Below are 27,868 nucleotides of genomic sequence, written 5' to 3'. Positions count from 1 at the left end.
ACGGGAGATGCTGACTGGTGCTGGGTCAAGCTGCTGCGTGTGTGGAATTTGTTACACAGCACTAGGAAACCGACACCCCTGCGGTTCCAGCCGGCAGGCATGGGGTTGTCTTTGGAGAAGAAAGTCAGCTGCGTCCAGCTGATTCTTCACCGTAGCCTACTCCACTCACTGTTTATAGTTGTGGCAACCTTCAGCCTGTGACAACTGACCATCCCATTAAGTGGCTCGGCTTATCCCGAGCTCCCGTCTCACTGGTGGACATCGTCTGTAAAGGGGTGGGCGGGGGCTGGGGGGTGATCCCAGGGGAAGTCGTCCCCTGTGCTGTGGCGTGAGGGGCCTGTGGCCAGGCCACCAGAAGGTGCAGCGGGTCAAGGACCAGACCTCAGGAGCTTCCTCAAAGTGCACAGGAGCAGGGTTCCGCTCGGCAGGCCCTGTCCTCCCCTCCGGGGTGTCTGGAGGGCGGGGGGGCCAGTCTCTTGCCACAGGAGGAGGAAGTCAGAGAGCTCCTGGATGCAGTGTGCTGCAGGATTTACACATTTATAAATATAAACCACGGATCTGAAGTCCAGTTTGGGAGCATCCTCAGCTACACTAGGAGAACAAAATCCGCCCCTCCTCCAGGCTGAGGGCCTGGCGCCCTGGGGCCTCTGTGCAGGCGGCATCCATGGTGGACTCGGAGCCCGGCGGAGGGCCGCTTTGGAAAGAGGCCTACAGTGAGCCTTGTTGTCATCTAGTCTCTGACTGGGCAGGTGGCGTCTGTCCTAAGCAAAGAACTGCCCACACAGGGCGGGCCCAGACGTCAGCTGCGCCAGGCTCCTGGCCACCCCACCCGCCCTGTCAGAACCCTGCCTCTGGGACCTGTTCTGCCCAAAGCTGGCAGCGATGTGAAAGGTGGGCAGCAGACTGGAGCACTGTGGAGACCACTCACTGAGAGCTGGACTTGGAAAAGGCAGCAGGTGGGGCCAGGTCCACAGCAGCCCAGAGCACGACAGGCACAGGTGGGCCTGCGCTTTCCACACAGTCTCCGTCGCAGCTACGCAACTCCCCTGCCACAGAAGCAGCTGCAGAAGACACGTAAATAAAGGAGTGTGACTGTGTTTGAATAAAACTGCTGCACATGGCCTGAGGGGGGCAGTGCGCGGCCCCTCCCCTGAGGTCATGTACTCTGTGTTAGAAATAGCCCTGGGTCCCATCTCTGGGACAGGAGTAGAAGGGCTCCCCCCGCCCCAGCCACCCCATGCCCAGGGGACAGGCCTATTTCACGGCAAAGGAAGCCAGCCTGGTGCATAGCAGCAGTCCCCAGGCCAGCTCCCAGCCCTGAGCCCCGAGTGTGTGCTGACGCTAGCCACCTGTGGGGTGGGTGCCACAGTGCCCAGGAGGGCGTCCAGGTGAGCCACCGGGAGTCCCGGAGACCTGGCCCTGCCCTCAGCTCCAGCCATGCTCCTACCAACTGGCCATGCCCGTCTTTGCCCTCCCAAGGCACTAGGGCAGTCAGACAGGAGGAAGGACGTGCAAACACTTGGCCAGGGTTCCAGGCCGCTGTAGGGGGCACAGTTCCAGCTGGGGGTGTGGTGCAGGAAGGTAGGAGGGCTCCGGGAAGGAGGCCTGGAGTGGTTGGAACTCTTCCCCAAACAGCAGCAGGGACCTGTGTCTCCCCATAGGTGCGACGAGAACTGCTTGAGCTGTGAAGGCTCCAGCAGGAACTGCAGCAGGTGCAAGGCGGGCTTCACGCAGCTGGGGACCTCGTGCATCACCAACCACACCTGCAGCAACGGTGAGCACCTCAGGGTCACCGGACACCTGAGTTACCTCGGGGCTGCGCTTGTAGGAGCTCAGCCCTCTGGCCTCTGGTCGAAAGAGAAAGGAAAAGAAAATGCAGGAATGTCAGCCCCTCCGAACAGGCGTGCTGGCCCCTCCTTTGATTGACCATCTTGGAGCTCCCCGAGTCCTCCCTTCTTCCCTTTAGACCTCTCACACTGACCAGAGAGGCATCCCAGCAGTCAAACCAGCTACTGGTGGTCAGTTTGTTGAGTGACTCTTAAAAGTGATTTTGTTCTTGTACTGTTCGCACTCTTACGCCATAAGCCCCAGGTGGCCTGTGTTTGGTGACTTCCTATAGGACAGGCCCGATCTTGGAGGTCAAAGTCAGGAGGCCTGTAGGGTCTCAGCCTCACAGAGCCCACAGTCGAGCATCTGTGCTGTGGGAGAGCCCTGGTTCTCTAGGCTGATTGGGAAACTGGGACGGGTTGTGAAAACAGGAACTCAGAGGAGACCAAAGACCAATTTGGGGATTCCAATTTGGAGATTCCGGGCAAGAGGAAGGGTTGGCAGGGGATTCTGGCCTGGAGACCCGGTGCAGGAGCCGTTAGCAGGTGCAGTGTGGGAAGGGAAGGTGAGCTGGGCTCTGGGCCCTGTGGGCTGGCGTGCAGGCGGGGGAGCTGCCAGCCCCACGGTGTCCCTGGGCACGGAGCTGGCACTGGCGCTGGCCTGGCAGAGCACAAAGCCTGCACAGAGAGCCCTGGGCACACACTACAGACCACAAGTGGCCTCCTTGCTTGGTGTTCCGTTATTTTTTTTGGTTTGCAGAATTGTGTCCCTTGAAAAGCCAGGAAGCTCCCTCTGTAGGAAGTCAGGTTATGTATCCAGCCCAACAAAGTGAGGTGGTCACTGGAGGGCCTCCATTGGTGTAGTCAGTGTCTTCTCCCAGACCCTGCCACTCCCCACCAACCCTCCCCTGGATTCCCCCTTGTCTCCCAGATTCAGCTCAAGTCCCTGCATGCCAAGTGCCACCTCTGCCATGCCAGGCTGACCACATGATGGGGTGACTGTGAGGGCTGCCCTGTCTGCCGCCCACGTTCCCTCTGTGTTCCCCCGGCCCTGCATGCCATCGCGGCCCAGCAAAGTGGGATGATCAGAACAATCGTAACAGACCCCACAGTCTGATGTGTCCCTCTTTTCTCTTTCCCGGTGGGGCCCCAGCTGACGAGACATTCTGCGAGATGGTGAAGTCCCAACGGCTCTGTGAACGGAAGCTCTTCATTCAGTTCTGTTGCCGCACGTGCCTCCTGGCTGGGTAGGGGCACCTGGCTGCCCGCAGCAGGCAGGGTCCCTCGCGTCCATCCACCTTTCTCCAGACTGTTGGCCAGAACCTGTTTCAGGGGTGGTGCCCTGCATCTGACAGCTTTATCTCCCTAGGAGCAAAGTCGTTCTGCAGCATCTCTGGGCACCCAGACCGAGTGGGTGGTGGGCCTTAAGGAGGTGTTCCTAAAACTGACAGCCTCTCAAACTCTGCTTGCTGGCTACATTCTTCTGGCAAACTCAAAACGGGAACAAAATGAATTCCAGGAATCCACAGCTCCAGCTTTGGAGCAGCTTCTGGAACCATAAGTTTACTGAATCTTCAAGACCAAAGCAGAAAGGCAAGATGCTTGGCATAACACATCACTCTTCTGCCCATGCTTTTGTGCAGTTCCATAGTAAATCTCACCCTAGGGCCCGGCCCACAGAACCCTGGGCCGTCCTCACCATGATGAAGGGCCCAGCACGCACCTGCTCATCGCCTGCCACAGAGCAGTCTCGGGGACGGTTTGGTCAGACTGTAAATAAAATAGATTTGGGGTCATAAAACGTACGACCACTGGGGATGGAGCATCTATTTCTACATAGTCAGCTACTTCTGAAACTGCAGCGACAGCTTAGAAAGTCACATTCCAAACCCGGATGGAAAGAGCCTGCCTTCTCTGCAGCGCTCTCCTTGAGTGAGCCGAGCGCCCCTGGTCACCGCCGTCTGTCTGTGTCTCTAGGAATCCCATGGCCCGAATGGGCCCCTCTACCTGATGCAGAGCCTTCTGGTGAGGGTCCCCAGGAGGCGTCCAGGAGCCAGCCAAAGGTGCCCTGAGGGCCAAGCGATTCCTCTTACCAAAATGTAAAGCACCCCTGAATTGTGGGTCATCTGTCACTTCCCAGTTCGTGAAGTTGCTTTTAAAATCCGTTCGGCCTCTGCTCGTCAGACTAGTTCCTAAGGTGGATGTTCCTGTGTCTGTGTGTACTGCAAGCCTAGCGACACAGTTGGATTTATTTCTGCCAAACCTGTGTAGGCATTTTATAAGCTACATGTTCTAATTTTTACCGATGTTAATTATTTTGACAAATATTTCATATATTTTCATTGAAATGCACAGATCTGCTTGATCAATTCCCTCTAATATGGGAGTAACATTTGCCTTAAATTTTTCCAAGCTCGTTCTTCTCCATTTTGTCCTGCTCCCTCTTTGACTATAATGCGTTTGCCTTGTCCCCTGGGAGCTGGGGGAACCCAGCTGTTGTTTATGGAATCCACAACTCCGAAAAAGAAATCCACAATGTTAACCCTAAATTAATAAAAGAGTTAACATCCCATGGCAGTGGAGCCTGTATTTCTTTCCAAGGCACAACAATTAAACATGGGTGCTGACCAATGTATGAAATGGCTTTGTTTGTGCTTTCGGGATCCGTTTGATGTCATTACATGGAAGGTCTAAGCTTTAGTGAATGTTGCTGTAACAATGTTATGGGGGCAATGCCAGAGTTCCAGCCCCAGAGGGTCCTTGGGCGCACAGACCCTTTTCAGGCCACAGAGCCTGGTGGGGAGAGGGGCTGGATGTGGGGATGCCTCCCCTCTGTCAAGGAGGAGCCCCCCCAGCCCAGACTGCGAGCCGCTCACCTATAGCTGCCAAGCGTGACTTACTTAGGTCACAGCTTGTTTTCTGTACGGCGATTGAGATCCCTGCACCCATGGGCTCTGTGCTGTCTGGGCTGTTTCCCACGGCCTCTCGGTGAGGTCAGAAGCTTGTCCTTGCGGGGAATCCTTTGGCTGCAAATAAAGGAAATGTACCAACTAGCACTGACTTAGGAAAAAACAAAAGTGGATGAGGGATTCCGGGGTGACTCGGAATTTCAGGGAAGGGTGCAGCTGGGCCTTGTGAACCCTGGACCAGCATTAAATGTCCCCTGGACCCTCTTTGCATGGCAGCAGCACCTCCTCTTTCTCTAGTTGATGGGACAGATGACCACCAACATCTCCCAGGTGAAACTGACACAAACCCCCGAAACAGGCTTTCTGAATCTGCTTCTGGGCCCTGCTTAGTCTGCCTGGTCACATCAGCAGTGGCCACAGGGACAGGCTTGTGAAGCAGAACATGGCTGCAGGGAGCTCTTCCAGCGACCGCGTGGCTGGAGGAGGGGAGCAATGTGCAGCTCCCAGAAAGTGGAGTTAGGCCACCCAAGCTGGCAGCTGCCCACCACGAGCATGAACTGACCAGAGTTGTCAGTGTGAGGCAATGAAGGAGTGTGTTTGGGAGACAGTAGCCAGGACTGGACAGAACATTGGTAAGGATTCCACCTCCCCCATGAGAATGACATTGAATTAAAACCCGCAATTGCTAAGAACCTCTGGGCCAGGGCCCCAGGTCAGCCCCTAGAACTTTTTGCCTACTGAGAGCTTACGGGCTAATGTTTGGAACTGAATCAGAGACTCCTTTTATCCCCAAAGGACACCAACTACAGGAAGCCAGCCGGGCAGCCTCGGGGTGCATGTACTCTCACCACAGTGGCTAGGCCAGGAGCTGTCCACAAAGTCCTAGGACTAAAAGCCACCTTGTTAAAAGGGACTGACCACATGAAATGTCTCTTTGCAAATGGCCCAACCTTACCGTTATCTGGACTCAGTTGGGGCAGGACATTTTTCTGGGTTTTGTTTTCCGTGATAGAGTTATGGATCAACTCCTCTAAATCTGTCATTTCACAGACTGAGGCTCACAGAGGTGAAGTGGGTTGCCACGAGCCACACACTGGTGAAGTTGCTCTCATCCCTGTCCCCAGGGAGGGAGGCTGGCTCTCTGCAGGATGGGGAGTCATTTCTGCAGCTGGCCCAACACAGCCATGATACATTTGTTTTAAACTAGGGGTGACATTTTTCTGACTTTGTCCACAAATTCTTTGGCACTTCACAGTGGTCCCCCTGTGCACATCCCCATCCCTGCCAGGCCACTGCTGACTTTATACCTTGTACCTCTTCAAAGGGCTGGGGAGAATTGCACTATTTTTTCTTGTTGTTGTCATTGAGGAAGATTCTCCCTAAGCTAACATCAGCTGCCAATCTTCCTCTTTTTGTATGTGAGCCACCACCACAGCATGGCCACTGACAGACAAGTGGTATAGGTCCAGATCCATGCCTGGGAACCGAACCTGATCTGCTGAAGCAGAGTGCACCAAACTTAACCGCTAGGCAACCAGGCCTGGCCCGAGAACTGCATTTTTTACAGAAGACACATCATGTGAGGAGGGGGGTGGATAGAGCTTTAAAAGAAAACATGGCCAGCAGTGGAGTGCCCTTGAATGTGGAGAGACTGCCATCCACTTCATTTGAATCATTGATAATACAGCTGGAGCAAACCCTAAGCCTGAAAGCTTGAGGGTATGCTGGCGCCTCTAGGAGCAAGTGAGAGGTGGAGGTTTAGATCAGAGGATGAAAAGGGAAGGAGATGGAGAAGTGAAGTACAAAGGACATTTTAATAAGAACAAGCAGGGGTGATGGAAACCAAAGCCATTCTCCAGCATCACATGACTGCCCAGCCAGCTGGGAGGCAGCTGGGTGCTGGCTGCCATGAGAAAGGAGTTTGCATCCTGTCCCAGCCTTCTCTTATCTTTTCCTTCCTCAAACTCAGGACTTATCCTTCCTGGCTGGTTGTCTAGGCCTTTCCTGACACCCTGAGCTCTGTGGCTTGTCCCTGCACAGAACAGCACCCCTAAGTGGTGCAGCACTGAGCACCCACCTCAGGTCCTGGGGTTCAGTTCCCACCACCCAAAGCTTGCCCCCAACACACTATGTACCAGCCATTCCAGGGGTAATCAGCTACCTCCTAGGCTCCCTGTTGAGCAAAGGGGATCCAAACTGCCCCGAGCAGAGACCATCTCACTGCCAAAAACCGTGGTTCTCAACCTGCAGGTGATTTTTGTCTTCCAGAGGACATCTGGCAACGTCTGGAGACACTTTTGATTGTTGCAACTGGAGGGATGTACTGACATCTAGTGGGTAGAAGTCAGGGATGCTGCTAAACATCCTGGAAGGCACAGGACAGCCCCCACAACAAAGAACTATCCAGCCCAAAAATGTCAACAGTGCCAAGGCTGAGAAACCCTAGCCAAAAGAAATGAAATCAAAAAAGGAAATCTTGGGACCAGCCCGGCGGCACAGCGGTTAAGTGTGCACGTTGTGCTTCGGCAGCCTGGGGTTTGGCTGTTCGGATCCCAAGTGTGGACATGGCACCCCTTGGCACCCATGCCGTGGTAGGTGTCCCACGTATAAAGTAGAGAAAGATGGGAGGTTAGCTCAGGATCAGTCTTCCTCAGCAAAAAGGGGAGGATTGGCAGCAGTTGGCTCAGGGCTAATCTTCCTAAAAAAAATTAAAATAAAATAAAGGAAATCTATTCTCAACTTCGTGGAGATACCCTAAAATGAATAAAACTGCCTATGGTTTGATTTATGTCCCTATTCATGTGCTGAAGCAAGGGAAACCCACAAAACTTTTTTTTGTTTCTGCTTTTTCTCCCCAAATCCCCCCAGTACATAGTTGCATGTTTTAGTTGTGGGTCCTTCTAGTTGTGGCATGTGGGACGCCGCCTCAGCATAGCCTAATGAGTGGTGCCATGTCTGCATCCAGGATCTGAACCGGTGAAACCCTGGGCTGCCCAAGCAGAGCACACGAACTTAACCACTCAGCCACGGGGCCGGCCCCAAAACTTTCCTTTTTTAAAGTAAAGAAATAAACTTTCTTTTTTATTGAGGTCAGATTGATTTAACATTGTATAAATATTTCAGGTGTACATCATTATATCTCAACTTCTATATTGACTGCATCGTGTTCACCAAAAGTCTAGTTGCCATCCATCACCATAGACATGTGCCCCTTTACCCCTTTTGCCCTCCCCCCACCCTCTTCCCCTCTAGTAACCACTAATCGGTTCTCCGTATCTATGTGTTTCTTTATCTTCCACATATGAGTGAAATCAATAAGGTGTTTGTCTTTCTCCATCTGACTTATTTCACTTAATACCCTCAAGGTCCATCCACATTGTCACAAGCGGCACGATTTCATCTTTTCTTACGGCTGAGTAGTATTTTTGAATTAAGACCGGAAACCATAAAACTCCTAGAAGAAAACATAGGCAGTATGCTCTTCAACAGAGGTCTTAACAGTATCTTTTTGAACATCATGTCTCCTCAGGCAAGGGAATGAAAAAATAAACAAATGAGACTACATCAAACTAAAAAGCTTCTGCATGGCAAAGGAAACCATCAACAAAATGAAAAGACAACCTACCAACTGGGAGAAAATACTTGCAATCATATATCTGTCAAGGGGTTAATTTCAAAATATATAAAGAACTCACATAATTCAACAACAAAAAAAAATTAACACCCTGATCAAAAAATAGGCACAGGATATGAACAGACATTTTTCCAAAGAAGATATACAGATGGCCGGCCAACAGGCACATGGAAAGATGTTCAACATGACTAATTATTAGGGAAACGCAAATCAAAACCACAATGAGATATCACCTCACACCCGTCCGGATGGCTATTAAAAAGACAAGAAATAACTAGTGTTGGAGAGGATGTGGAGAAAAAGAAACCCTCATACACTGCTGGTGGGAATGTAAAGTGGTGCACCCACTATGGAAAACAGTATGGAGATTTCTCAAAAAATTAAAAATAGAAATACCATATGATCCAGCTATTCCACTTCTGGGTATTTATCCAAAGAACACAAAAACACTAATTCGAAAAGATAGATGCATCCCTATGTTCATTGCAGCTTTATTCACAATAGCCAAGACTTGGAAGCAACCTAAGTGCCCATCAACAGATCAACCCTTTTTTTTTTTTTTTGAGGAAGATTAGCCCTGAGCTAACATCTGCCACCAATCCTCCTCTTTTTGCTGAGGAAGACTGGCCCTGAGCTAACATCCGTGCCCATCTTCCTCTACTTTATACGTGGGACGCCTACCACAGCATGGCTTGCCAAGCAGTGCCATGTCCACACCCGGGATCCGAACCGGTGAACCCCCGGCCGCCGAAATGGAACGTGTGAACTTAACCACTACACCACCGGGCCAGCCCCTCAACCATTTTTTTTTTTTAATCAACAGATAAACTTGTTTTTCAAATCCAGCAAGCAAAGGGCCAAGTAAAACCAGCTCTCTGGTCTAAGGACACCACCTAGTGGTCCTCTCTGGAATTAAGTGAAGTTTGGATTGTTTTAAATTTTTAATTTTGAAACAATAAAGCAAAATTGCTGAAAAGTTACAAAGTACAGTAGAAAGGAATGTTTTCCTGAACAATTTGAAAGTAAATTACCAATATGATACCTTATTACCCCCCAAATTCTTTAGAGAGTATTTCCTATAAACAAGACCCTTCTACATAACCATCAAAATCAGGACATGAACACTGATACATTACTACCATCTAATCCTCTGACTGGATTCAAGTTTCGCCAATTGTCTCAATAATGCCCTTAGCAAAAGGATCCAGTTTAGATCACACTTTGCATTTAGTCATCATGTCTCTTTAGTCTTCAATCTAGAACAGTTCCTCAGTCTTTCCTTGACTTTCATGACCTTGAGCCTTTTAAAGACTACAGGCCAGTTATTTGGAGGCCGTCCCTTAGTGCGTGTTTGTCTGAGGTTTCCTCACATTTTGATTCAGGTCACGCATCTTTGACAGGAATCTCGCAGAAGTATTGCTGTATTCTTCTCATTGCATCCTAGTAGGTGATACAGGATTTTGACTTGTTCCATTATTGGTGATATTAACATTGGTCACTTGATTAGGTTTTTTTCCCCTTGGCTTTGAAATGATGATGTCTGCTAAAGGATGCCCACCACCACCACTGCCCAGTGGTGCTGACAATCCCAGCCAGTGCAACAGGCAAAAAATAAAGAAAAACTAGTACCAGAATTGGAAAGGAAGAAATAAAACTATCATTATTCTCAGACAGCATGTTCTATATGTAGAAAATCCAAAAGAATGGTTACAGATAAACTATTAGAATTAATAAGTGAATTTGGCAAGATTGCTGGATACAATGCCAGTTATCAATTGTATTTCAACTGTATTTCAATATACCAGAAACTAATGATTAGAAAATAGACTTTTTTAACAAAACATACCATTTACAACAGCATAAAAAGACTATTAAATACCTAGAATAAATCTATTAAAAGATGTATAAGACCTCTACACAAAAACTATAGAATAAAGAGAAATTAAAGAAGACCTAAATAAATGTAAGGTTATATCATGTTCATAGATTGGAATACTCAATATTGTAAAGATATGAATTCCCTCCAAATTCACCTACAGATTCAGTACAATATAAATTAAAGCATGGATTCTCTTTTAGATACAAGATGTAGCTAAAATTTATATTAAAATGCAAAGGGCAAGAATAACCAAGACAGTCTCAAAGAAAAGTGGGAGCCCTTTTTTGAGACAAATATCAAATTTTTAAATAAAGCTTACTATTACAAAGAGTATGATATTGTGCAAGAATAGGCAATTAAACCCATGGAACAGAATAGCTGGTCCAGAAGAGACCCTCACACATTTGGGCCCCTGATTTATGAAAAAGGTGGCACTGCAGAGCAGTGGGGAAAGGATGGTCTTCTCAATAAATAGTGCTGGGAGAACTGAATGTCTATATGGGGAAAAATATATCCTGATCCCTACCTCAGACCATAAAGACAAATCTCTTCCTGGCAGATTGCAAATCTAAATGCAAAAGGTGAAAGAATAAAGCTTTTAGAAGAAAATATTCATGATTTTGGAGTAGGCAAAGATTTCTTTAAAAAGACACAAAAAACATTGACTATATAGGGAAAAGTTCATAAATTAGACTATACTAAAATTAAGAATTTCTGTTCATCAAAAGACACCATTAAGAGAGTGAAAAGGCAAGCCACAGAGAGAGGGAAGATGTTCACTGTACATATATGTCACAAGGACTCTTATCCAAAAAAGTATAAAGAGCTCCTACAAATCAGTAAAAAGGGACAGCTCATTAGAAAAATGGGCAAAACACCTAAACAGACACTTCACAAAACAACCTATCCAAATGGACAATACATTTTTTTTTTGAGGAAGATTAGCTCTGAGCTAACATCTGCGGCCAACCCTCCTCTTTTTGCTGATGAAGACTGGCCCTGAGCTAACATCTGTGCCCATTTTCCTCTACTTTATATGTGGGACGCCTACCACAGTATGGCTTGCCAGGTGGTGCCATGTCCACACCAGGGATCCGAACCAGCAAACCCCGGGCCACCAAAGTGGAACGTGTGCACTTAACCGCTGTGCCACCGGGCTGGCCCCTAAATATATTTTTTAAATTTCTCAACTGTGTTAATAATTGGGGAAATACAATTAAAACCACAATGGGATACCACTACCAATCCGCCAGAATGGTTAAAAAAAAAGAGAGAGAGAGACAATACTGAATGTCTAAAGAGTGTAAACTGCTTGTAAACCTATGACCCAGTAATTCCATTTCTGAGTCTGTATTGTTCGCTTAAAGATAGGTATTATAATGATAATAGATGCACTACTTATGATAGCTCCAAAGTGGAAATTACCCAAATGCTCATCAACAGCAGAACAGATAAACCGTAGAATATTCACACAATGAAATTCTATATAACAATGAGAAAAAATGAACTATATCTACACACAAACATGTTAAGCAAGAGATACATAAGGTAAAATTTCATTTTGCATTAATACAAAACTAGGCAAAACCAATCTATACAAGATGTTAGATTAGTGGTTACATTGGGGCAAGGGTGTGACTGGAAGAGGACAAGAGGGGGCTTCTGGAATGTGGCAATGTCCTGTTCCTGATCTGGAGGCCAGTTGGTTGGTGTGTTTAGTTTGCATTCAGCTGTATGTATATCACACCTCAATAAAAAGTTCAAAAAGAATCAATTTCAGACGGATTGTAGAGCTAAATGTGAAATGTAAAACAATTTAGCATTTAGTAGATACGGAAGAATATTTGGGGGATGAGGGAAGATTTCTTAAACAAGACAACCCACTAACCATAAAGGAAAAGATAAATTGAACATAAAAATTAGAAACTTCTAGTCATAAAACAACACCATTAAGGGTGGAAAGGCCAGTAAGCAGAAAACCCTTTCCTGTCCCAGACCTACATGACCATAGTGAAACTGTCCCCACGAAAGAGGACAAAAGACTATGTCAATGCGTAAGGCCTCCTGAGCTAAGAAGCTTTTCCTTTGATGCCTCTTCTTGAATTGGACCATTTGAAAGTTCATTTCCATTGCAAAATGGGAGAGGAAACCACACTTCTTATCTTGTCAATTCTAATTGCAGGCCAGGTTAAGATTTTGTGATTTTAGGAATAGGAGGTTATCTTATGCAGACCAAAATGGACTACAGTTTGTATTTTGTGGCACTGATGATGTGTACGAGGACAGTATTTCTGGTCTCTGTGAGTTATTCGGTACTTAAGCAGCTTTAACCCTTCCCAAAAGAGAGCGAAAGGCAAGCCACAGAGTGTATTTATGCCCAGAATATATAAAGAACTCCTAAAAGTCAATAAGAAAAAGGCAGACAACTCAATGGGAAGAAAACGGGTAAGAGACTTACACATCGCTAGAGAGTGTGCCAATTACTTTAGCCTCTTGGCATAACTTAGGCATTACCTACTGATGATACCATACCAGCAGTTCCACTTTTGGAGAAACTCAGGCACATGTGCATTGGATCTATGTACAAGAAAATTTATAGCAGCATTATTCAGAATAGCCCCAAACTGGAAACAGCCCTAATGTCCATCAACAGCAGAATGGATAAGTTACTGTGTAAGATATTCAATGGAATTCTATACAGTAGCGAAAATAAACAAACCATCGCTGCATGCAACCTGGATAGATTCCAGGCATAAGATATTGTGGCTCTATATTTAGAGCCAAAGAAACCAGGTACAAAAGCATACTGTAGAATTCTATTTACATCAAAAGCCAGCAAAACTAATGTATGGTTTTGGATTCGCGGTTGCCTTTGGGGGCAGAGGGAAGCTTTCAAAATATTAGGGGTTTTTTTTTTTTTCCCAGACCTGTGCAGCAGCTGCGCGCGTGTGCTCACTTGTCACGTTGAGAACTTGTGATATGCGCACTTTTCTGCATACCATGCTTCAATATAAATATTTAAGTGTCTAGAGACCACAGGTCTAACTGCAAACTCGACTGTGCCCGGAGCGGGTGACCCAGCTCTAGTTCTTACGTTATATCCCGGGGACCAAAGCCCAGGATCCAGACGAGAACCTGAAGTCCTGGGTCCTTCACTGGATCGCACCGCTGCCTGCCCCTCCTGGGTGGAGTGCGGACAGACACAGCTTCCCTTCCCACCTCAAGGTGCACTGATGCATAAGAAAGTTTCCCTCCGCTGCTTTCATATTTTGTGTAACTAGCAGACGCGCGTGTGCGGAATCAGGGGCCCTCCAGACTCTAGGCACTACCCAGGAGAGAAGCCAGAACCACAGACAGCTGCAACGCGCGCCAGGACCTTAGAAAGGAACGCGCCCGGGGGCGTGGCTCTTCGATTGCTTCGGCCTGGACCTCGAGCTGCTGCGCACGCACCGGCTGCGATTGGTGCTGCCTGGCGGCGGGGCGCGGGGCACGCCGGGACGGCTGTCTGGCGGGAGGCGGCGGGCGGGCCGGGGCACCGGGAGCGGAGGCGGCAGGATGGTGAAGCTGACGGCGGAGCTGATCGAGCAGGCGGCGCAGTACACCAACGCCGTGCGGGACCGAGAGCTGGACCTCCGCGGTGAGTCTGGGCCTCCGCGCGCAGCCTCGTGGTCCCCGCCCCGCCGCGTGCGCCGAGGGCCAGAGCTTGGCCCGAGGGCCTGCGTTCTCGCCCGCGGGCCTGCGTTCTCGCCCCCGAGCCGGGCTGCGCCGGGAGCGCCACGGCCTGAGTCCTGCCGTTGTGGCCGACAGGCCACCCTTTGGACTCTTCTGGGGTTCCTGTTGACGCTCGCGCCTGCTCACACACACGTGCCCGCGTTGCTGCCTGTTCCCTGCCCACGGGCCTCAGTCACGCCTCGCTTGGCTTGAGGACAGGGAAAACATACTTTATATTGGTGGTTGTAATTCTAGTGCTGAGCGCGTGGTTGGTCTCCGTAGATACGTTGAAGTGATTTTGTGAGAGTGTACCTAGAATACGTGTTAATTACCTCTAACTCATGATAGAGGAACCATGTTCGGGGACAAAAGCGATTGTTTCCTCAATATTTCCTTTTTCTGAACTTCAATTTTCTGGTATTTTCCTTTTATCAAAACATTTTATGAGGTGAACTGTTTTCCCGAGGCTTGCACCACCGAGTGCCGGGTGTAAGTGGTGGAAACTCCCCCACTGTTCCCATTCCTGTAGCTATTTCCACCTTAGTAGGGCTTGCTAAGAAATTGGGAGTGCAGCTATCTAATCGGCATTTAGGAGGTGACTTCAGGAGGGATGTGAAGAACAAACTCTCTGGGGATTAGGTAATACAGTCTTGGTCTGCGGTTTGCTCCCGTGGGGACAACACAGTCTCAGGAACAGCATTGATAGGCTCTGTCTTCTGCTTGGATCCCTTGCTGACAAAGCCCAGTGCTTTTATTTTGTTGAAATTAAGTTTCTTAGAGAAAGCTTCAGTTCAAGAGTAACTGACCACTTTCGCTCTCCTGGCACAGGTTGATCTTTGCCATCTAAGTCTGAAGGGCGTGAGTGTTGAGGATACTTATCTTGCTGCGGCACTTACTTGCTGTAGCCCTTACTGCTCCGAGTTGTGTGCTTTAACTTTGACTGGGTTCACTTCTTTATTCTCCTTGCACCTAGCACAATAATTGTGCCTATATTAGACAAATCAGTGAGTATTTGAGTGAGTTGTTCGCATGGTGATTTACCATTGTGTGTAAACCGTTGACCTTCAACTCTGGATTAGAGCTGGGGGAGGTGAAGTAAGGAGCGAGTGTCCTGACATCCTGAGGCTGTCCTGATGAATTCGGTGAATCTGGCATGGGGGAATGCAAAAGAGGTTGAGAACTGTTGTCCGCAAGGATGCACAAGGCTTGGACACCTACAGTAAGCAGCTCACGGTGTAAATTCCTGTTATGCCACTTAACTAGCTCTGGGACCTTGCTTGCAGTGGTGTGAGGCACCTTGTAAATACTCTTACAAATGTTAGCTGCCAATATTACTGTTAGTAAGTGTCCTCATCATCGTTGCCCTTGTCCTCTGGTCATCTCTATCTTCATGTCCACTGCTAGACTGTAAGGTCCATGGCGGCTGGACTTGTGACTCTCCTGTTCCTCATTTTATGTGCCAGTACCTTGCACACTGTTTGGCACGGCTTAGGTGCTAGGTAAACACTTTCTGAATAAGTAAAAGCTGTGAATCAAGTTACCATGAAATACTGCTAATGTTTTAAGATACCTTTTAATTAGGTTAATGCTTGTGTGTTTTCTTCCCTCCATTTTACAGGGTATAAAATTCCTGTCATTGAAAATCTAGGTGCTACCTTAGACCAATTTGATGCTATTGATTTTTCTGACAATGAAATAAGGAAACTGGATGGTTTTCCTCTGTTGAGAAGACTGAAAACATTATTAGTGAACAACAATAGAATATGGTAAGTGTCTGCTAGTGGAAAGTAATTTTTTCTCCTTAGAGTAGATGTTGCCCTGTTCCCTGAAGAAGTTGTAGTGCGTATTGCCAGTTAAAGCTACGTATTTCTTCTTAAAATGAGAAATGAGCTGCACTTTTCCCATACAGATCCAGAGGTTTACTTGGCATTGGTCTAGTCTTACTTGCATCTCTTCAGAAATCTTGTATATTTGTATATTCATGGTAACCTTCAAATTTAAATTAAAAACATGCTACTTTATACGTAGTTTGACTTCTAAAACAATAATTATAAAAAGATACAAAGCTCAACAGTTATATTTTTGAGCATCTCTTTCCACCTCATATCCTCGGCCATTTGTTTTTCTTTACAACTCGTTTTTAGAATATTACTTACTGAAATTGAGATTTTTTTGGACCCTCTTTAATCATCTCTGTGTAAATTTTATCAGAGCAAAGTTATTGAAGGTCTATAGAAAATGTCTTTAGGAAGTACTGGGTGGTGAGTTGCTTTTTGTAAGTAGCATATTTCTCATGAGTTAACCATTCCCTTCTGGTATAGTTGTATGTCTTGCATCTGAGCTGTGAATGCAGAATCACTTGCATTTCTGTGCCACCTGCACAGAAGTCATGAAGTGAGCTAAGTAATTTATTCTATGCAGGAGTTTCTCCTTTTTTAGTTTCCAGTAGACAGTGTGGTAATGGATGTAGAGTCCCAGGCAACTTTCGGGAGGCATGGGTCGTCAAATAATCCCACTTCTGTGACTAACCCTGTGACCTCAGACAAGGTTTCCTCTCTGTGCCTCATTTTCTCTCTGTCAGATAGGGTTTTGGAAGAAAGGTCTCTGAAGTTCTTCTAACATTGAAGTCTGAAATGCTCTGAGCAAGGACTTAGGTAAAATTGTCAGCTTACTTAATTTTCTCCTTTGCTTAGAGTCTTTCTGTTTTTCTTTTAGCCGTATAGGTGAGGGACTTGATCAGGCTCTGCCCTGTCTGACAGAACTCATTCTCACCAACAATAGTCTGGTGGAACTGGTAAGTTGAACAGGGAAAAAATTATTTGGGGAGAGGAGTTAAAGGTACTACATGCTTCTTATAGAAAATTTGGAAAATCCAGAAAATTTTCTCATCATCCTTTTTCTTTATCTTAATTCAGGAGCTGGGCCTTTTTCAGTTATATATGTTGGAAATATCTTTTCTCACTCTGTTGCTCACCTTTTGAGTCCCTTAGGGTGTCTTGATGGAGAAGTTCCTAATATAAGTATAGTCCAATTTATCAGTCTTTCGTTGTTGTTGTTGCTAGTGCTTTTAATGTTCTGTCATGTTTCCCTTACCCTAGGGTTATAAAAAAACTCGCCTGTGTTGCTTTCTAGAATTGCAGTGTCCAGTATGATAGCCACAGGCCACAAGTGGCTACTCTGAGTTGAGATGTACCAGAACTGTAAAATACACATCAGATTTCAAAGACTTAGTACAAAAAAATAATGTAAACTATCAATGATTTTTTTTATATTTATGTTCAAATGATAATATTTTGGACAATAGGTTAAATAATGATGAATTAAAATTAGTTTCACTTGTTTTTTCTATTTTATTATGGCTGCTAGAAAATGCTCAATTACATATGTGACATGGATTAAATTTTGTTGGACAATTCTATTCTGGAAATTACTGTTTTACTCTTCACATTTAGGTCAATGATCCACTTGGAATTGGTTTTCCTATGGGATAAGGGGCAAGTTTCATTTTCTCTACTTAGATATGATTGTTTTGACCCATTTTTATGCTTTTTAAATTTCTGTTCTGTATGTCTAACTTTTAACAAAATTGAGCTCATACTATATATTGTTTTGTAACCTAAATTTTTCACTTAAACACTGGATGTTTAAGTCCATATTATATAACTTGGTTTTGGGTTACTATGCCTTTACCTCTCTTCTCTGTTTCCCTGATTGTTCCTTTCCTAGTAGACTCGGTCCATAGCTTCCTTCAAATTCTGAAAGGGAAGTCCTTGACTCCAGAAGTAAGAAAGCACTGGTCTGAGGCCATGTCCTTTCTGAAATATATGAGATATTCAACCAAAAATACACATTCATAGGGAATGTGTGGCATGATAGGGGCTGTTTGTATTTTTATGTATGTTGTAATTGTATTTAAAGCTGTTTGCAGAAGATGAAGGCTGTGTATATCCTATCAGTTACCGAAAGAGACAGGTTAAAATCTCACATGGTGTTGGATTTGACTGTCTCCCTGGAGCTCTCTCAATTTTAGTTTTATATATTTTGAGGTTAGCTTATTTGATATACAAATTTTAAATTGTTAATATCTTCCTGGTGAACTGAACATTTTTATTATTGTGTTGTGACCCTTTTATTGCTATTCGGGCTTTTTTACCTTAATGTCTATTTTATCTGCTGTAGTATACCAAAACAAGCTTTCTGGGGCCAGCCCAGTGGCATAGCGGTTAAATTCACACACTCCGTTCAGTGGCCCAGGGTTCACTGGTTCGGATCCTGGGCATGGACCTACGCACTGCTTCTCAAACCATGCTGTGGCACCATCCACATAGAAGAACTAGAAGGATTTACAACTAGGATATACAACTATGTACTGGGGCTTGGGGAGAAAAAAAGAGGAAGATTGGCAACAGATGTTAGCTTAGGGCCAATCTTCCTCCCAAAAAGTCTGTAAACAAAACAAAATTACCAGGATTAATAATGATTCGCATTTCTGTAATGAACGTTTTGCATTTAAAGAAAAAAAACAAGCTTTCTTTTGGTGGGTATTTGTGTGATAAATCTTTTTCCAGCCAAAATTTATTTTCAGCTTTTCTGTACCTTATATTTTAGATTTGTCTCTTGAAAACAGCATATGATAGGATTTTTTTTTAATCCAGTTTGAAGTCTTCCTTTTAAATGAAGTATTTAGTCTGTTTACGTTTAATGTAATTACTGGTATATTTGAATTTATCTTCTCTCATTTCTGGAGCTTTTTATTTGTTGCACCCATTCTGCATTTCTTTTTCTCTCCTCTGTTGTGTGCACTCACCCTCCCTCCCTCTCTCTCTCTTTTTTTGTCATTCCATTTTTTTCTTCTAATAGTTTAGAAATTATTTACTCTATTTCTCTTCTTAGCAGTTTTAGGAATTAAAAATATGTATTTATCAAAGTTTGAAGGTAACCAGTGCCTTTACCCTCCTAACAATACAGCAACCTTAAACATTCAATGTGCCCCCCAATTTGTTACATATTTATTCTGTCTTTAAAAAACCTATCAAAGCATCATTGTTATGTTTTACATAATTTGTATGTGTGTAACAAAAGTTACCATTTTTTGTTCCTTTTTGTTTTGTTTTTGACAACTTTTTTGTTTGATTGACAAATAAAAATTGTACATATTTAAAGTGTGCAGTGTGATTTTTGATATATGTCTGCATTGTGAAATAATCATTACCACAATCAAACTAACATATCCATCACCTCGTATAGTTACTTTTTTGTGTGGTGAGAATACTTGAGATCTACTCTCTTAGCAAATTTCAAGTACACAATATATTATTGTTAACTATAGTCATCATATTGTATACTAGAACTTACCTTACAACTGAAAGTTTGTACTCTGCTCAATATCTCATCTCCCCTTTTCCCCCATCCCCCACCCCCAGCCAGTGGTGACCACCATTCAACTCTCTGTTACTTTGAGTTGGACTGGATTTTTCTTTTAGATTCCACATGTAAGTGAGATCATGTGATGCTTTTCTGTCTTTGTTCCTTTTTGGATCCTCCTTTGGTGGCAGTGTGCCCATAGCAGACTCTAGAGCTCCTTCTGATGGTGTTTGGGAGGTGTTTAAAAATGGCAGCTAACTTTCGGAACTCCCCTCCTCCCCTGCTTTTATCTGTACTTCTTTTCCTCATTGTCCCTCTCACCTGTGTCCTACTCAGTCTAGCTCTGTTCCTAGCAGTTTCTCCTAGTGTAGGGCTTTGTCCTGGAAAGGACATAATTTCTGGTTATTATTAAGAGTGAGGACCCAAATTGCTCTAGCCTCTTCAGGCCTTATCACAGACTTCTTTTACTCAGTGGAATGTGCATTTCCTTTGGCTGCTGCTTTCAAACTGAGAACTGGTCAGTCACTTTAGAGTTCTCAGGTCTGTTGGATGCCTCTTGGCCTTCCTTTCCCTTCTTCCTGCACAAATGCTGTCACCATGCAAGTCTTGTAGCTATCACAGTAGTTTGCTCCTGCTTGTTCCTGTTTTAGGTTCTTGTCAGAATACCTTTTCATCTAGTTGTAGCTGTTGACCATAGGTTTTTGGTTTTGCTGTCTTTCTTGCACTGTTTTTTTTGTTTTTCAGTTTTTTGCTGAGGAAGATTCGCACTGAGCTAACATCTGTGCCAGTCTTCCTCTATTTTGTATGTGGGTGACCTCCACAGCATGGCTGCCGACCAGTAGTATAGGTCTGCACCCAGGAACCAAATCCCAGTTGCCGAAGCAGAGCATGCCAAACTTAACCACTAGGCCATAGGGCTGGCCCCTGCACTATGTTTTGTGGGACAGTTTTGGAAGGTTCAAAACTAACCTGCCTTCTTCCCATAATTTGGTCTTTTTTTTTTTAAACTGTGCTGCTCCTCTCCTTGAAAAATTATTTGAAGAGATTGGGGGGATCCTGGAATAAAGGCGCCCTTCCTCAAAGATGGTATGCCTATGTTGCTCTCAGGCACCTAAAGGTACTAGCAGGAAGAACCACCTTACACCAGGATCCTGGGTTGAGGTTCCTGTGTGAATAACTTACTCCAGTCACGTCAGCTTTCACATTACTTTATTTTCTGAATCATTGCTTTAAGCTCAGTAGCCCTTTTGAGGGTGCTACAGGAGATTTTTTTTTTTTAAATCTTTTCTGCTGTTGAGACAAAAGCTGTTATGACCAAGATTTTAAGTTTAAGAAGCTCAAATTTATTCACCAGTTTATTCAGTAGATATTTATTAAGCATCTGTGATATGTTAGTATTGTGCTAGGTGCTGGAACAGTAAAAAAAACAAAAGACAAGATGAGTCCTTGCTCCAAAGGCACCCACCGTTTCACAGTATCAAAGTAGCATGGTGTGTTCGTGTTCTTACCTCTGGCCATTATCTTACAGGGTGATCTGGACCCTTTGGCATCTCTCAAATCACTGACTTATCTAAGGTATGGAAATTATTTGTGGTGATGACAATGAAGTCTTTTAAAATAACACCATTACCAGCCTTTACATGAAAGCAATCAGTTAATAAAAAGTACCTTTTAAAATAAATAGCGAAAACATTTCCTTTGGGCCCAGTGCTCTATTAAAATTTCCCTAGTGTTAAGTTTATGACATTGAAATCTGAAGAATAGTGAACTTTTCTTTAATTTATGGACTCCTCAGATTTTATTAAAATGGACTTCTTGAATGCTGTGCTATGAACAAGATCGTCATTATATTGTTCTTTTTCTTGTAGTATTCTAAGAAATCCTGTAACAAATAAGAAGCATTACAGACTGTATGTAATTTATAAAGTTCCACAAGTCAGAGTACTGGATTTCCAGAAAGTGAAACTAAAAGTAAGTATTATTCTGTTGGCTGTAAGTCATTATAGAGTTGTGTTTTCCTTTATGCTTTTGTTACTGATTTTTTAAATTGCCTGATGCGTTTTACCATTGGTTTGTAATAACAGTGTGGGAGAGAACAAGTCAGATTTGTTTTTTCCTAGCAGAGTTGATGGTAGGGCTTTGAGTTAAAGCTGTCTTATGTAGTGTTGGCAATTCCAGAGGGAGTGCTATCTCAGAGCTACAGTGACCGCTATCAACAACAGACCATCTGCTTAGATACATTCCCCTTGGGGAGCTGAGTATAATTTGTTTTTCAGCAGCTTTAATTGTTAGAATGATTTTCCCTTTATTGGGAGTTCTTTTTTTTTTTCAAGATTGGCACCTGAGCTAACAACTGTTGCCAATCTTCTTCTTTTTTTTTTTAATTACTTTTTCTCCCCAAATCCCCCCAGTACATAGTTGTATATTTTAGTTGTGGCATGCTGCCTCAGCATGGCCTGATGAGCGGTGCCATGTCCGTGCCCAGGATCCAAACCAGCGAAACCCTGGGCTGCCAAAGCGGAGTGCACAAACTTAACCACTCGACCATGGGTCAGCCCCCTCTATTTTTTTTTTAAACTTTCTTAGTTCCCTGGGAGCTCCTCCTTGAAACTAGGAAGGGGAACTTTCTTCAGGAGCTTCACCAGAGAGGCAAGACCACTGTGTCTCCTTTTAATTTGAAATTGGCTTTTTGGTATTTTTACCAGCCCAGAGTATTTCAGGAGAATTTTTTTCCATGTTTTCTGAGGAATGCATCTAAATGCATGTGGTATTCCTATTTCCATTAACTCTGTGTGTGGTGTCACTGTAGGAGCGTCAGGAAGCAGAGAAAATGTTCAAGGGCAAACGGGGTGCACAACTTGCAAAGGATATTGCCAGGAGAAGCAAAACGTAAGATACGGATATCCACCTTCTCTCCACTTCACCTCCAGAAACACTATCTGTCTGGCAGTTGGCCTCTTACACAATAAACAAAACACCTGTGACTAATACAGTGTTAAACTTGTGTGATGGTAATCCGTGACCATCAATGGTCCATACGTCACATGAGAGTTCTGCAGATTTAGCAGAGCAAATATTTCAGTATTTAGTCTTAATGTGCTATCGTATACATCCTGCGTTCTCTATAGGAAGATGAACTGGGTGGTGTTTCTGAAGGAGAGAGTCTTTGTATCAGTTTGTTAACAAAGATAAGATACTACACTGGTTGATTTACTTTCAAAAGCTTTTGAAAGTAAAAGAGAAGCAATTTCCTTTGGTCTGGATTTGACAGTTATGTTCTTCCCTCCCCTCCCAAGTTTTAATCCAGGTGCTGGTTTACCAACTGACAAAAAGAAAGGTGGGCCATCTCCAGGGGATGTTGAAGCGATCAAGGTAATAATGTGTTAGGACTCTTAGACTGGAGAGAGCTGCTCTGGTTTTAGGACACAGAATTATATAATAAACCAAGTTCTGAACAGTCTTATTTTTCCCCCATAGTTGTTAGACTGCAGCTGCATTTCTGTATAAGGAAAAACTAGCTTAAAGTTACGATTTGACCAGGCTTTGGCTTGAATTAATTACACGAACCGGTTGAAGTAGAGGCAGCTTTGGGCTTTCTCATTTTCCCAGGAGGCGTTTATTTGAACAGTTAGTTACCTTTGTATGCTCTCTGTGTTTGCCTTAATTTTTACTTTCAAAGATTTGCTGTCTGAAAGATCCTGCTTGATGATCAGTGAGAAATCCTAATTTTATAATATTGCCTCTTAAATTATCCAGTACCATAATTCCAAATAGGTACTTCAGTTAGCTACAGTTTCAGAACATATGCAATGTTTATTTGCTCTCTTAAAAGAGGGTCTGCATCTCTTTACCAATTTTGGAAATTAATGACTTGGTTTTTGGGTTGATTTCACTGTGCCAATAAAATTCTTTCCCCAGCACAACTATTTAATTTTGCAAGTCAAAAAGTTGCTGTGAATTTCTGGAGGTGTTTCCTGGGTGATTGATATGTAGATGAAATTAATTGTCCATCTCCAATGTCTTCTGTCCTCCAGAATGCTATAGCAAATGCATCAACTCTGGCCGAAGTGGAGCGGCTGAAGGGCTTGTTGCAGGCTGGTCAGATACCTGGCAGAGAACGCAGATCAGGTCAGGAAACCGTGTTCTGTCTTTGTGCTTCCAGTTCATGTTATACTCAGAGTGAGTCCAAAACAGTTTAGATGCTCTGACTCAGGAATGCTGGCATAGTGCTTCATTACCATCTCATGGACACAAATCCCTTTAAATCCTCTGTGAAGATAAATTAGTTGATATAGAATATTATGTCATAGGACTTGGGTTTTTTATGTAAAAGTTGAAGTAAACAATATTTTGTAGCCATGGAGTGAAACCAAACACTAGAGGGAACCGTCTAGCCTTTTACCTGCGTGTGTATAGGATAGCTTAGTAGTTGGGAATACAGGCTCTAGAGCCAAACAGCCTTAGCCTCACCAGCTCTGTCCTTGGGTAAATTTCTTAATCCCCACTTAATCTTAAGTCCATTTCCTCATCTTTAAATCTGAGATAATAATAGTATCAACCTCAGAGGGTTGTTCGGAGGACTAAGTAAGGTACTTCATAGATAGCACAGGGTCTGAGAGTAGCAAGTTTTTGGTAAGTGGTAGATATTCTAATATTTGAATGCCAACTTTGTGTCCGGCAGCATGGTGAGCCCTGGCGGTATAAAGTGAAAACTACTCAAAACAATGCATATTACAAGTTTTGTTATGAATGTAACTAGGACCTCTACCTAGACTGGCAACTCAGGGAAAGTTTCCCTGGGGAAATAGTGTTTGAACTGAAGCTAGAAATGAGTAAGACATTAATTAGACCAGCAATTCTCAGTGTGTGGTCCTTGAACCCCTGGGAGTCTGTAAGGTCAAAACTTTTTATAACAACACCAAGGCACTGTTTGCTTTTTTCATCATATTAACATTTGCACTCATGGTGGAAGAGCAGTGGTGGGTAAAACAGCTGGCGCCTCTGTGCAGGTCAAGGCGTTGGCCCGAAGGATATTAGTAGTTGTCATATTCTCAACTGCTGCGCACTCTCTCAGTAAGATACACACGAGTTTCGCTTAAGAATGTCCTTCGTGAAGGAACGAGAATTATTAACTTTATTAAATGTCACCCCTTGCATGCACATCTTTTTGATATCCTTGAGACAGAAAATGGGGTGTGCGTGGAGCACTTCTGCATATGTAAGGTGGATGGTTGTCTCCATGCACTTGTGCACTTGTTTCAAGTGAGGGGCAGGCATCTTCTCAAACATGAAGTGAGCTTGTCACTTCAAGGAAAACAACTAATGGTGCTGGTTATCAGTGATAAAATTCCAGATTTCAAGCAAAAATTAAGAACTGGAAAACTTTTATCCACAACTGTTACCTTCACAGATTCCCAAACTTACAGACTTTTCTGAGGAAATTGGTGATATTGATGAATATGATTTTTTCGATAGTGTATAATGAAATGAGTCAACATTTGGAAGATCTGCATAACTCAGTGAACCAGGGTTTTCCAAATGATATTAGAAAATCATGCGTGTGTAAACAGTCCCTTCAAAGTACAAGATAGACCAATGGATTTTCAAGTAAGAGAGTATGACAGGTTCATTGATAAGGTTTCAGACTCCACATTACAAAGTAACCTTAAGAAACTACCAGTTTTTTCAAGTTTTGGCATAATATCAAAAAAGAATATTTGCAACTGTCTGCAAAGGCTATCAGAATACTCGTCCCTTTTCTAACTACATATCTGTGTGAGGCTGATTTTCTTCATTCAGTAAAAACAACAAATTGCAACAGGTGGAACAATGAAGGCAATACAAGAGTCCAGCTGACAGCTACTCATCAGACATTACAGAGGCAAAAATATAAAATGCCAACCTTCTCACTAAATATTTTTGTTTTATAGGAATATAATTGTTAACATGTAATAGATTTATTGTTTTAATGAATTACTGTTTTTTAAAATATTGTTTTAATTTCTAATACACTGTCAATAAATGTAATCTATATAAACAAAAGCTCTTTGGGTCCTAAAACTAAAATGTTTGAGAACCACTGAAGTAAACAGAGGCAGAGCCGCATTCTAGGGGGAGTGAACTCCACAGACAAAAAACCTGTGGTGAAAAGGAACCTTGCACACTTGAACCAAAAGAGGCCAGTGTGAGTGAAGCTCGAGGCACAAGGAGAATGTGGTGAGATGAGCCGGCAGAGTAAGCGTGCGCCAGGCCATGCAGGGCACTGTGGCCTGCGACAGGTTAGGTCTTTAGTCCTGAGAACATGAGCAGTCTATTGAGGCTTCCAAGGCTCGGTGGTGACCGAGGTTGGGGGAGGAGGCATTGTCAAAATTGCTCCTTGTGACTGTGATATGACAGAATCTTAGGATCTCTGGGGATTTTAAATGTAGTATGAAAGCACCCCGGGGAGAGGAAGGCAGAAATTGTTTGTGGCACTCTAGATTTCAGTGGGCCCAGGCCTCCAAGTAGCACCTCCCAGTGACATTTTTTCTTGGTAGTTTTGTATCTAGAAATCTGATATTTGCGTCTAACTGTAGAGACAAGAAGCTTAAACATGAGTAATTTTCCCAGACACTGATGGCATTAAAACAGTTTCCTTTTTCAGAATATATTGACCAGATTATCTGCCATAAGTTGTTGAACAAATGTTAGAACCTTTTGCTTGTTGCCATATTTTTCCTAATTTAGAGACAATAAAGTCACTGACTCACTATTCCCAGTATCTGGCATGTAGTAAGTATCCAGCTGTTTTTTGAGTATTCACAGTTTCTTTGCCCGTGGTAGTGGCAAGAACAAAACACAAAGTATAAGGTTTTTACCTTCATAAAAAATGTATTATCAGCTCAACCAAAATGGGTTAGAATGGCAGGCAACAAGTTTGACTTTGATAAAACACCTTTGTGACCCTTTCCCTTAGGAATTGCCCATTCCTTCCCATACCTGCCAAAGGCAGAGGGTCTCGGACTGCAAGCTCCTCGAGGGCGGGAGCTGCTGTTGGGTTTTGTACCTAGTCCAGGGCCTAGCATGCAGCAGCCTCGTCAGTGGGCACTGACACACTGAGTGAGCACGTTCTCTCAAACTGATATGACTTCTGGCTTTGTGTTTTTCTTTAGGCCCCACTGATGATGGTGAAGAAGAGATGGAAGAAGACACAGTCACAAATGGGTCCTGAGCAATGTGGCCTACATATCTATAGAATGTATAATATGCCCACTTAGGACAAGTCCTGCTTTTTGAACATGGAATAATAGCTTTGTGTCAGCAAAGTGGAGTTCATAAGCATTATTGAAATGCTTAAAACTGCTGCTGGTAATTTTGTAATACAAATTTTGAAATCTAAATGCCAGTTTTCTACAAATAGTGAAAATAAAGGATGCTCACTATGCTACCAAGTTGCATGTCGTCAGGGTGTGTGTGCAGTGAGGTATGTGGATGTGTTTAAGTTGGAAATGTAGAAGGGTGTCATTTCTAGGTAGGCTTTCCAATCCTCTCTGAAATGTTAAGATTTTTAAATTCTTACTAAAACTCAAGACTGTGCTGCCAGTGACTGTCAGTAAGAATCTGCCATCTCTGGTACATTTTTTTCTGCACAAAGAATAAGAAGAGCGTCATTCAAGGCAGCCAGGCTTTAGGGCCTTACAGGAATCCATATTCTTTGAAGTTTTTATTTAGTCCTACAGACAAACATTGTGGAAATAGTGATTACTAATTTGAAAAATTGGAGGGGAATGTACCTTCTGCTTGTCGGTTGATGGGCTTTGAGCAGAGGAGCAGCATGTGCCAACTTTTAGGAGGTACTGGGGGAATCGTGGCTGCCCCAGTGGGCAGGCTGAGGCACGGTTTCTCACATCTCCTAGACACTTTATTACATTCCTGTTGTGACCAATTTAAGCTAATCTAGAAAACAAAGTGGTAGAGGTGAGCATCTTGGCATTCATCTTTTCTCATCTGCTAGTGTTGCTTTGGGTTTTTCACGCTCCCTGGTGATCCTAAATGTGAGAAACACTCTTCAAAATAGGGCCCTAAACAATTTGGAGTGGCTGCTGATGGGCCAATTTGCTGTTCTTGTAAGGTGTATACAAGAGGCCTAAGACAGGAAGGAACTCTGCCTTCAAGGAGCTGCCAGTCTAGTTGGGAAGACGAAACCACAAGCAACAGAGGGGCTAAACCTCAGTGCGGTGGCAGCTAAAGAAAAGAATAGGGTAGAGAGAGCTTTGGAAAGGAGATGGAACTTGGGCATCGAGTGAACCTGGCCTTTAGATTTCCTCTGTCTGACCCTGAACCCATGCTTTTCCAACTACAGTGCACCTCCAGGGGATCTTGTTACAAGGTAGGGTCTGTGGTGGGGCCTCAAGCTCTGCACTTGTGGCGGGCTCCCAGGTGCTGCCTGTCAGAGGACGACATTCCAGGGAGGATTTCTGGCCTTACCTCTCACTACGACGCTTTACCTCCTTAAGGAGTAGTCCCCTATGGTCCATTTGCTGCTGGCCCAAACCAGGTTGGATTG

The 27,868-nt window shown here is 44.2% G+C and overlaps 2 protein-coding genes across 2 annotated transcripts in view; both read left to right on the top strand.

The window, feature by feature from the left end:
• PCSK6 (proprotein convertase subtilisin/kexin type 6) overlaps positions 1 to 4,396 on the top strand; it is a 181,024-nt gene extending 176,628 nt beyond the window's left edge. The window contains 2 exon segments of the mRNA XM_070620507.1: positions 1,662 to 1,774; positions 2,980 to 4,396. Coding sequence (XP_070476608.1) covers positions 1,662 to 1,774; positions 2,980 to 3,077 — 211 coding nt within the window. The 3' untranslated portion in view covers positions 3,078 to 4,396.
• A 9,313-nt stretch (positions 4,397 to 13,709) lies between these two features.
• On the top strand, positions 13,710 to 26,749 carry SNRPA1 (small nuclear ribonucleoprotein polypeptide A'). Its single transcript, XM_008532705.2, has 9 exons — positions 13,710 to 13,885; positions 15,578 to 15,725; positions 16,675 to 16,753; positions 20,852 to 20,898; positions 21,192 to 21,294; positions 22,133 to 22,212; positions 22,620 to 22,695; positions 23,358 to 23,451; positions 26,475 to 26,749. Exons 1-9 carry the CDS (start codon positions 13,804 to 13,806, stop codon positions 26,531 to 26,533), a joined length of 768 nt encoding a protein of 255 aa, XP_008530927.1. The 5' UTR covers positions 13,710 to 13,803; the 3' UTR covers positions 26,534 to 26,749.
• The last annotated feature ends 1,119 nt before the right edge of the window (positions 26,750 to 27,868 follow it).

The sequence above is a fragment of the Equus przewalskii genome, chromosome 1 (genome assembly GCF_037783145.1).
Source record: "Equus przewalskii isolate Varuska chromosome 1, EquPr2, whole genome shotgun sequence".
NCBI lineage: Eukaryota > Metazoa > Chordata > Mammalia > Perissodactyla > Equidae > Equus > Equus przewalskii.
The sequence above is the reverse complement of the archived record's forward strand: the minus strand, read 5'-3'. Positions and strand labels throughout refer to the sequence as shown.